Raw genomic sequence first — 11817 nt, forward strand, 5'->3', positions numbered from 1 at the left:
TCAGTGCTACTTCTTTGATAGCACAGAAAGTCATACAAACATATAATAAATAAATAACAGTGTCTCTGCAGCTACAAGAAATGCCATAATCTGGAAAGAGGCACAGGTTTTAATACTACTTAGTTACCTAAATACAAGCATCAGCATGAATAGGATTTTGCAAACCTACTGAGAAGCCCAAATGAGTTTCAAACCCAGCCCTTCATATCCATTTATCCCTGGTATAGCTGGAAGAAATTCCTTCTTCACAGAGGTGCTGCAAAATTTAACTTTTTGATCTCAGCAAAGCTTTTTTAAATCCTTGTGGGAAAAATGTTATCAAAAAGGATAGCTTATTATTATAGCTTAATACACACATGATATCCCTATTTAGTGTTTGAGTTCAGCAGTGTGTAGCAGCAATACCTGTGCTGTGCTGCCAACCTGCAAAGTATCCACAAAAATCTTCAGAGCCTTCAAATTAGTCAAAGCTGGACCATAGGTGTATTTGATGGCTTATTCACTGTTAGTACAACCAGGGAGAGTAAAGCATTTACAGTCTCTTATAGCAGAAAGTAAAGCATGAAATCCAATAATGAAATCAGAGTGTTGGGTTTTGTCTCTACTTCCCCCTTCAGAAAGAATGCAAATATCGCACTCTGTTGTCTGCATCCCCTTCCTTCTATTCAGAGCCCCCAAAAAATCATATAATGAGAGGAGACAACAAGAAGTGTATAGGTAGCAATTGCAGAAATGGGTTGATAAATCAGGAAAGTCTCTCCAAGGATATCTGAAAAGCACTTCTGTTCTTGTATTTTTGGTTTTCAGAAAATGCCGATTTCCCAATTTGCAAGTGGCAAATAACTTAGAGGCTGTTGCCAGTGTAGTGCTTAGCACCCATTAGCTGTAATCATCACAGGATTGTCTGTGGTTGCTTATTGTTTCGGAATCACAACATGGGCAGAATTGAGTTCCTTCCCCCTAAATTACCTCCTGAATTTAGGATTACAAAGATGAAGCAAGGACTGTATTTTTGTCCTGGGTTAATAGAGAATACACCACACTATGGGCTTTTATGCCTTAAAAAAAGAAAGCGGGGGTGGGGGCGTGGGGGTGGGGGTGGGGAGGGGAGCTGTGTGTGCAGGGAAGAAAAGAAGATACTGCAGTTATAACAGAGAAAGTTATGGATTGGTTTTCCATTACCAGCAAAGACATAACACACACACCTGACCCCAACTGCTTCAGAGAAGAGGAAAGCAGTGATACAGAGAATCCAGTTTATTGCTGTTCCTTCCAAATATATCCTATATATGCACCTACAAATACATACACAAACTACAAAATAAGTAGTCGAGCTTGCTGCTCTGATACTGATCAGCATGAAGCTATGAAACGACAGATGCTTCTTAGATGGTTCCCTTTGCTATTTAACATTTGTCTCCAGTAATTATGAACAGCTGATAAACTGCCTTTTTACAATGGTATGTAAATGTGCTGATATTGCTACAAATGATCACTCTATACACTGTAAGATACACTGTGCTAATTATTTCTCCCCTACTTTGTTTCCCCACTTGATTTAGTATTGAAAATTTCCCTCCACTGTGCAGTCTTTATCAGGCAGCTCTTTTGAGGCCTTATCTTCTTTATTGCTAGATGAAATATTATTGATGCTTTGTTTTGGCATTTCCTTTCCTAGGTAAAGATGTCTTGTTTGGGACAATTTCAAAAGCTATCCATTACAAGTGAAAAACAGTTCTGAGATGCCAGTGCTGGAATTTCTTTCATCTGTTTCTAGGGAAGGTAGAAAATGATTCTGCAGAGCTGACAGGACCGTGAGCCAGACCATCATCAGCATAAATCAGAGCAGCTTTTCTGAAGACAAGGGAGTTATTTTTCATGTAAGGAGCTGGCTAAGTGTTCTCTCCGCAGCAGTACTGGAGTGGCATCAAACACTGACCTCAGCCTGGAGGAGAAATCTCACACATGCAGGAATCCCCACTGCAATTGCCACTGTGTCGTTTTTTAATTATTATTTTGAATGGCTCGAGTTTTATTGTACTCGAAAACCTAGTTCCTATTCTCAGAGCCATATGTATGTTCCCTACCATACAGCAACCTAACACTAGCATATCAGGCCTCCTTACTGATCTTCCCTGCCTTTGGGGACTTCTGCATTAATTCCTAAGTAGCCGCTAAGCAAAAGGACCTCCACCCAGCTGATTCACAGGTTCCTGCTGCTAAGGGAGCTCATGGCAATGCCCACCCATAGACTTGTTACTTGTGTGATGCCAAACAGGAGTAGCATGGTAGCATATATAGATAGGTGTGTTCTTCAGATGACTCAGCAAATCTATTCCTTTTTAATTATTATTCTATTTCTTAGTCAATTTATTCTTATATTTACTGTTAACTCTAAATCTCTAAGGAAGTTTTTGCATACTTGCCTTTGGACAACCTTTTTGGGAAGCAAGCGATTTGTATTAATGCTTCTTGGAGAATTAGCAAAAGCATATTTAACTAGTATGTTCAGCTAGTATGGACAGCAGTCTTTCTGCTTCTTACAGGTACTTATATGTGCTGAATTCAGTGATGGGCCATACCGAGGTCTTGGCTCTAAAGACCTCTGAGAATAAGGTCAGACATGGGGCGTCATTCTGCTTTTATGCAACCTGGGCTAGAAGTAGGGCTTCACTGCTAATTAAAAGAAACAGACCAAGTAACACAGAGCTCCAATCAAAACACTTCATTTTTTGAGCAGTTTAAAGCATTATCACCTGTGATTTTTGTGTCACCCTCCTTTCCCCTAACTGGAACGACAAAGTATGGGACAATAGGTTCTTGCCAAAAAGAAATTCAAATGCTGAGAGGAAAATTTTGCTTTTAGGTTGAACTGATGCACTCTCAGCATCAGAAAACCCTCGTGCCAAGACTTTTGACACCCTGCTACCCAGAATCACTCTATGGTGGTTTCCCACTTTCCTTTCCAGGCTGCAGTAAGTTTCTTTAGAAATTACTTTTACACCCCCATTATACCCTTCAACACCCTCACTTGAAGTGTTTATTCACTGGTTTTAAAATTCTTTTCCCAAAAATTCTGCTCAGTGTGCTTCAGGGCAAGCAGGTTGATCTCAGCAGAGAACCCCCAAAATAAGAGTTCATTGTCAGTGCCACATGCAAAAGTTCTCACTCTGCTAGATGTCTGAAGCTCTGTTCTTGTTAAAAATCTGTGATATGCTAGCTCATATTGTGTTTTAAAGAATGGAAACCAAATACGAAAACTTGAAGAGAGAAATACTGCTCACCATCGCCCAACCAAAGTACACAAAGGGACTTTCAAGCCTCCAGCTTCAATGGACTCATCACTAATCAACTCTTTGGCTTAAAATGACTTCATAACAAGATTTTTCAAACATTCTGTGATTTATCTTTCAACTAAATCCAACACAGCTATAGTCATAACAACGCACAAAGCACAATCCCCACCACCACGCACCCAACAAACAACACAGTGAAGGAACACACAGGTCCATTATCCAGGCTGATAGCATATCAGGTATCATCTCCTGATGCACAACCTAGCCAAGAAATTTTCTTCTTTTTTTTCTGACTTGGGGAATAGCATTCTTTAATAGGCAGAAGTAGAACTTGTATTCTTGGTAATACTTCCAAGTAGTCTGTGGGCAGTAACTATTAGCAAAAGATTTTAGTTATTGATAACTCATAACCGAGTTATGGAGGCATGAGAATAAAGGTACTAAGGTTATACATAACGTGCAAACTGGACCCACCCATTGAAGTGCAGGTGTTTGTGGTACAGATTGCTGCTGCACCTGGCGGCTTGGCCTTCAGACATGATTAGTACCAATAAGAGACTCAATTAAAGGCTTCCTGCCTTACAGGAAAAGGGTGGGTTGGCAGAGCAAGGTGAGAGTGTTCCTGGTTTTCGTCATTGCAGTCCGGGATCCTAACAAATGCAGTTTCAGTCCTGTTAATGTAGGGAGTAGAGAGGTGCCATGTTTGTGCTGCTACTTCAAAACATTTTCTCCATGACCCTTCAACAAGGGTAAAGCACAAAAAGGGGAAGTTAATGATCAAATCCCAGAAAATACAAAAAAGACCCAGAAAAAGTGGTCTTAGCTCACTGCTGATGAAGGACTTGCTCAACAGTTCATTGACTGTATTCTGTCCAGCAGTATTTGCTTTTACAAATGCAAAGACACCACAAATACTGGATTCTTGTACATGTTCAACACTTAATCTCATTAGAGAAACAACACAAGGAAAAAAAATCCCTGATCGTTGTCTGATTCTCATTCCCAACACAGGTCCTTTGTCTGACTGAACGCTGAGCTTTCTGCAGCACAGAAAGGCTTTGTCATAAACCATATCCAGACTATTCCACAGTATTTCACCACATTCCAAATGAGAAAACAGAAGCATCTGTTAAAATAACACTAACAGCCTACTTCGTCAACTTCCCCTTTTGATTTTTTTCACAGACACTGCAAATGGGCATCAAGCATTTTTCTGGGCTCTTTGTGATGTTGTGCATTGGGTTCGGTTTGTCCATTCTCACTACCATTGGGGAACACATTGTGTACAGACTGGTCCTACCACGAATCAAGAAGAAATCCAAGATGAAGTACTGGCTCCATACAAGTCAGGTACGTATTCTGAAAGAACCCTGTGAAAGTCATGTGGCTGATTATGAAAGCCTGGACAAGAATAAGGTATAAAGGTTGTAAGAGCACTGATGATTGGCATTTGAGGTGTGACAGCAGCTTCTGGAATTTGAAGAGGCTTACTTAATGGTGGAATGAGAAGCACAGAGGAAGCGGTTCAAATATTCACAACTGCAAAACCTACAGAAGGGACCTTTCCATTTGCACTTGAACCTTACAACTCTTTTGGACACCAGAAGCAACAATATTGTTGCCCTGAACCAGCTAACCAGAACGCTTTATGTCACTGCACAGGTCCCCAAGCTTTTGATGCATGCAGGAAGTGCTGGGTAACCTCCTTCATTATTCTAGGGAAAATAATGGAAGAAAATTGCTGTGTTTGCTGTAAAGAAAGAGGTTACTTTGCAGCAAAAGACACAAAAAGGGTTCTAGGCTTTAAAGCAACACAACAAAAGAGATCTTTTAGAAAGTAAGGAAGTTTACCAAGATCCACTTTTTTTCTGAGGAATTTCAACACCAAGGATTGTTTGCAAGCTATTCATCAACCTTTCAGATTGCCCTTCCTTAGGAAAACACACGAAAATAAATCTGTTGTAATGACAAAGCACAGACATTCCTTATATCCTTCAGTGTGCAAAATAATTTATGCTCAAGTCCATCACACAAAACCCAAATCGTTTACCTATTTATGAAGCTATTCTTAATCTTCCTTTTACTAATTTATTTTCTCCTTTTCCATCCAGAGATTACATCGTGCTCTTAACAGTTCATTTATTGAAGACAAACACCAGTCTAAGACAAAACGAGTAGAAAAGAGGTAGGAAGTTTTGCATGCCTTAAAGCACAAACTACAAAAATTACTTTGAAATTAAATGTTCTGTCTGGATATCTACTTATGAGTTCTATTGCACCCCAAAAATAATAGGAAACAAGACAGAATAGACATGGGAGGGAGGCAGAAATTAATTCATTGTTTCCAATAGAAAGTATTAAATTTTATATCTTTTTATTTCATGATTTTGCATACAGCTAATAAAAGCACCCCCATTCTAAATAATGGCTTTGCAGTTAAGTCCACTGTCCTTGTTTTCAGGTAATTAATTACTCACATACTAAAGCACTGGCAGATAACTAGGGCCCTGTGAGACAGCTTCAGAGTCAATGAGAGATCAGGAAGTATGTATGTTAGAAACTTTTTCAGCTTTCTTATTTTTCAGAATGAGAAATAAGAACGCTGAGAAGAGGAAAATGCAGTCCTTTCAGAAACCTCTGTCTCAAACAACTCCTGTTGGAGAAAAAAAGTAGGTAACCTTGCCTTGCTTTCACAGCCTGTCTTCTGAAGACCATCTTATCTAGAGCTACCAGGAACACAAGGCATTTTATTAAAACTCTGTATTTGCTCAGTAGCTCAAAATTATTAGTGCACTTTTTAAGGACACAGGCAGCAGTATTGCTTTTCTACACATACATTTCAGCCACAGACTATGTGTGTCTGAGTCTTCCAGGCTGTTGCTAAATATGTGGCATGACTGAAACCCACAGGTGTAAATGTATGTTGTGTTTAGTTTGTTATTCCTGCACTAATGACAGCAAATGTAAGAAGTAAGCACCCATAAGCTTTGATTTAAAGAACGAAGCCAAAATTTCTTAGTGACTAAGTATCCTTTATTGGCAGCCCTGAATGCACGTGGGATCCTTCCGCCTAACGTGCATGTTTAAGGTTGCTAATCATTCCATATTTATACAATGAAATAATGATTATTCAACTAATATCCATATTCATTATCTAATCCCACCTACCCTCGCTTCGTATGTTAATTAGCTTATCAGTCCTTCACGCTTGCGCAAATTCTTCCAAGAATTGTGGGCAGGGGTCTCCGAGATGTGGGCAGTGGTCTCTAAGAGGAAGGCCGTAGGTCTCCCTCATGGTGTACTTTTCACCTCTTGCTCATTATGTGATGGTCTTACACATTTGCAGTGTTCTTATCAGTCTGAGGTAATTTATGCCCTTGCGGGCTTTCTGCTTTTCTTGCTTAATTGTTCCTTTTACCCTTATCTGTCCTCTCCTACTGGAGTGTTGTGCTAAAGTTTTAACATAGGTCAGCAGATAGGCAGATGCCTAAACAAAGGATAACAGAACAGACACCAAAGCTAGAAGAGTAACATATGGCGGTACATGATATCTACAATTGTTACAGTGGTTAACAAACATTATAATGGTTATTCTTTAATTCTATTCTAAAGTTAGTTCACACTACATCAGCTTCTAGAATGCATATATACAAAGAGGTATATAAAAGTGCATGCAGTTGCTTTCCTCTGGTCATTCTTTCACCTTCTTGCCCCCAGAAAACCCATACTGCGGCACCGGCTTGCACACAGCAGCTCCTCACTTACGATCTTTGAACAGGAGCACCAGGAGCTGACCGGTGCAAAACATTTCCTCCTCCTACACCCTCCTCACTAGGTGGTAGCATTTACGCTCCCACAACCTGAGACAGTAACGTAGCTGCAGGAAGAGTCTTCCAGAAGAGGGGGCACTCTGTATCTTTGGTGATACAAAAAGCACCAGCTGTATTATGTGCCAGATACTGAGCAGTGCAAAACTTCTGTAACACAAGGAGATGACCATAAGCCCCACAGAGAATGGCTTAGGAAAAGAATCACACAAATATTCTTTTAACATTGAGAGTGAAGATGTGCTACTGCCCAAAAACTTCTGCCTACACAGCATCCAGCCCATGTGTGTGTGCACGCACAGCCACCCACCATACTTGCTCTTCTCCTGGTCTGAGCTGCTGTTTGGACAGAATTATATTGAATTTAACTCAAGACACCTAGCAGCATGGTGCCCAGCTTGTCATGAACACTGATGTGGCAAGGTACAACCCATGGCTCTAAAATCAATTGTACTACTACACTTTCTTTTACTCCTGCTGGGGACTGTGGAATTATTAAAAGCACTAAGATATATAAAAGAGGTGGAAAGAATTTGTATTATGCTACTGCTACTTTCCTCACAGAAGAAAATCCATGTTTTTTCAGGCCATGACTTTCCAAAAACTTGGAGCTGCTCAGCACCAGTAGCCAAATTGTAAAAGGTTTTATTTATTTGATGAAACTGAACTGTTAATTGTGGACTCTGGCCTTTGTTAAAACCACCTGCCCAAATCCCCACACAAAAGCACTACTGCCAGCAGCAGCTATGTCAGTTACTAACACTTTATCAAAAAACTGTGTTTTGATTTGCGAGAGGAAGGAAAAATGTATCGAAAATTATGGATTAATTATATGAAATTCAGAAATATTTACAAAACAAAGGGCTGCAGCTTCTCTGAGACATGCACTTCTGCTCCAAAACAAGTTGGTAACACTGGCTGCCCAGGACCATGGGGACCATGGGCTCCGGAGAACTACACAGCAGGGAGACATCTTCAGGTACCACAGCCCTTTGCCTGTAGGTCTGCTCTTTGCTAGGTGGCCTTTCTTTCTCTAGACTGCTGTCTGTGTGGAAATGCACTGTGGTGGCCACCTGCTCTTGGCCCTGGGAATGCTTTGCCAGGTGCCACTTGCCCAAGCTAATTCTATTCCCTGTCTGCAACGTGGTTAAGAGGTGCGTGTTTTCATCTCTTCCAGGGATTAACATAATTGTATCACAAAACACACATCCAGTTTAGCACAAGACTTGAGAGTCTTCCTGTCTTTTATTTTGAAATATGAGAAATTGGCTGATCTACACAAAAATTAAAAACAGTACACACACCTCCCCACTGGGGTTCCCTGTGCCCTCTGCAGCATGACCCAGGCTGGAGCTGGCATTCCTGTCTAAAGCCTCCCTTTCTCCCTCTCTGCCATCTCATTTTTTTGAGAACACTCCTGATCACCACCTTCTCTAAAGATATTTCCACTTTCCAACTTCCCTCTCTGCAGGAAGGTGAGAAAAGTATCTACTCCCATCTCCAGACTCCTCCTGAAACCAACTGTTTTCAGCTATCCCAATCCTGAAATGTTAATTATCTTCCTTAGCCTGCCAGTTAGTAGGTCACGCTAATAGGCATTTTGTCCAAGGATACCCACAGAAGACCTCTATGATGGAGCAGTTTTAAGAGCAACTACTTCAGAGTTTCAACCTCAGATTATTTATAATTATCGTGAAAGTACACAGACCTAGCCAAAAGGTAAAGCAGGTAGGAAAGCCAGGCTCCTCTCCTACAACAAACTCCGCTTCCCTACGTTCCAGTTTGAGAACAGAGTCCACAGGTGCTTCTGTATTTGGGAAGAAACCCTGGGAAACACCTTGATTTTGGAGGGCTGCAGAGTGAAGTTCATAAGACAGAAAATATTCTTAGGAATCAAAATATTTTAAACTGATTTTTCCACAGGAAAACACAGAAGCATTTGAAGAAGTTCCCAAATGGGAACTTATCCCACAACACAAAAACTCCAAATATGTTTTCTCAGGAGGTTCCTGTCCGTACCTGCAAGGTTTGGATACACCATATCATCACGTCCGTCCCCCAAAGTGCAAGCAAGTCAACACGACTTACATGACCAAATGGCACACTTTCCCCTTCAGCTCTCCATACCAACTCAAGGCAGCCTCTTTCCCGCTCCACAGAAGCAAATGCCCAAGCTAGTAGAGAGTACTAACACAGAAAGGACTAACACTGTAATAAACTTAGGACATTGCAACCACAAAAGCTTTCAGAAAGCTTTGGTGGAGGACTCACATTTTCCTGAGCTGGAGTTGAGAGGACTGTAAGTTTGTAACTAATCAAAAAAATGTTATGGGGGAAGATGAATTTTAGGATTCTGTTGTAGTCTCTGCTATGGTTTAATCACAAAAAATTGACCATTTATGTTCTCAAGAAAAATAATTCCAAGGATAAAGGAATAAGATTTCTATGTAGTTTGTAACAGCACAGCATGTTTTTCGAGTAGGATGACTCCAGAGGAGGGTTGCATACACACACCTGATTTCGTATTAACTCTCACATCTCTGTTCAGGTCCCACATAGGGAACAGCCAGCATGCTGTGTGGAACACAGCCAATCTGGGCAACTGTCACCGGAAAAAATACATCTGCACTGATGAAGGGCAAAATGAGGTGACAGTCCGGCAGCACCAAGACATCCCCCTGGCACAGGTGAGGAGAGAGTCTCCGGCTTCTTTAACAACCAACGGGAAAGCAGAGTCCCTCAATATTGCTAGGACCTCAGTGATGCAAGAGCTTACAGAGCTGGAGAAGCAGATTGAAATCATCAAGCAGGAGCTGCAACTTGCCATGGACAGGAAATCGGAGCTGGAAGAGTATCAGAGGACAAACAGGACTGCAGAGCCCTAGGCCAGCATACCTGGGCCCCTTCCCTTTTTCTTCCTTTCTCCCCTTCCTCTGTAAAATTTGTAACACACTTTTGTAATGCCAGAAAGGGGTGCAGAAATAAAGCAGGCAATGTGCTCCTCCTGAGAGCAGAATAGCAGCAGCCCACAGCCACTGCCACCCCCCCCCGAGACCTCCTCCTTTCATAACAAGTTTCTCATTGTCCTGGCAAACATCAGCCATTCCCAAGGTACTGGAGAAACAAGGAGCATCCAAACAGTGAGAGCTCCTGGTTCCTCCACTTGACAGTACAGCGAGGTTCCCACTTTTTTTAGCTCTTTCTGTGCATTAATTCAAGAAAAGGAAAAGAAAAGAAAAAAAAAAAGGAAGGAAATTTAAACTGCTCATTGGAGGCATGTCTGTTGTTGGTGTGTTTTTGTTGTGGTATCTACGGGTCTAGTTTCTGTTCACACTAAGGCTCATTATGCCAGGTGCTGGTTCTGTGTTGGCATTCCCTTCCCTCCTGGCACAAGGCTGTGGTTTCACAAGACAAATTCTTGCTGGCAATCCCAGTACACACCATTAACCTCAGCTCTGTCAGCACAAATGCAGATGTGGCTGCTCTATGACTGTGATAAAGGAACTCACCCACCTTAAAAATAACTTGGCAAAAACCAAACCACCACCTCTGCTTCTGAGCCCAGGTTCGGCTTCCACTCCCACCCAGAGAGAAGCCAAGCAAACAGCTGCACTGGCAGATGTAGAAGATGGGTTCACAGGGGCACAGAGCAAGGATGAGGGAAAGGGAGGGATGGCAGTACTGTAAATCAGTATTTACCAATGTGAAACTACTCCCTTAATATTCTCAGTCTTAAGCTGACAATAAGGTTCTTTCTCGCAGCTGAAGTGACATAAAGTGGCTCTGGTCCATGATTTATTCTGACACAAAGTTCTCACTAAAGTCAACGGGAGTCACTTAAAGCCTCCCTGTGGACCAGGGCTCACTGTGAAGGAGAATGAGAGTTGTGGTTTCAGAAGCAATGTACTGAGCGGAGCTCCCTCCCACCTGGATGATGAGTCGAGGGGAAGGAAGGGTAAGCTGTTCAGCATCTGAATAAATACTGCATCAACCCAACTGACTGTGTTATTTAAACAGGATTTCTATGAATTTTTAAACAACATTCCCCAACACATCCTTTATTAGAGAGGAAAAGAACATTTGTAACACTACCAGAATTAACCCTGATCTCCCAGATAAGTCATTAAAGTTTTTACACTCCCTGTATCTCCAGCCACCTGCATGAATATTGCCAGGGTGATGCTCTCACCAGGCATGGTTTAAAGGCTACAGGCATATCTGAAGGTGTATTTTGGGGTTTGGAAAAGTTTACAGGTGCACAGAAGGCCTTTGAAAAACACTTGCAAATAAAGCTCTGCATGGACCACTAAAAGCTGACAGAAATGATACCCAGACTAATTAGCCTTAACAGGAGGAGTTCATACTTTGTTCCCTGCTCAGCCCTTGGCCTCTGCTTTTGGGCAGCAAGCATATCTGCTTCTTTCATGTCAGTAACATAGGAAAGACATAATGGGGACATGAAACAGGAAAGTGGGATCCAGAGCCCTGCACATCAGATAGGTTTGAAAGACCTAGGATGTTCCTTCTTCCCTTGCTGCTACCAAGCTAGATGACTACAGGCAAGTCACCCAAGTTGTTTTTGTTGCCTTCCCTTACCCACCCTCCCTCCCTCATATAGATGATCAGCTTTTTAGGAAGAGCTTTTTATTTGTATAGCATCCATTACCTTACAACCTCCACTATCATTTGGTTAG

The 11817-nt window shown here is 41.6% G+C and overlaps 1 protein-coding gene across 1 annotated transcript in view; it reads left to right on the forward strand.

Moving 5' to 3' along the window:
• GRIN3A (glutamate ionotropic receptor NMDA type subunit 3A) overlaps positions 1 to 10338 on the forward strand; it is a 70688-nt gene extending 60350 nt beyond the window's left edge. Inside the window, exons 7-9 of the mRNA XM_056324312.1 lie at positions 4482 to 4646; positions 5408 to 5481; positions 9672 to 10338. Coding sequence (XP_056180287.1) covers positions 4482 to 4646; positions 5408 to 5481; positions 9672 to 10008 — 576 coding nt within the window. The 3' untranslated portion in view covers positions 10009 to 10338. The remainder of the gene's footprint in view (positions 1 to 4481; positions 4647 to 5407; positions 5482 to 9671) is intronic.
• Positions 10339 to 11817: the final 1479 nt, after the last annotated feature.

Source organism: Falco biarmicus, chromosome Z (genome assembly GCF_023638135.1).
Source record: "Falco biarmicus isolate bFalBia1 chromosome Z, bFalBia1.pri, whole genome shotgun sequence".
Classification (NCBI taxonomy): domain Eukaryota; kingdom Metazoa; phylum Chordata; class Aves; order Falconiformes; family Falconidae; genus Falco; species Falco biarmicus.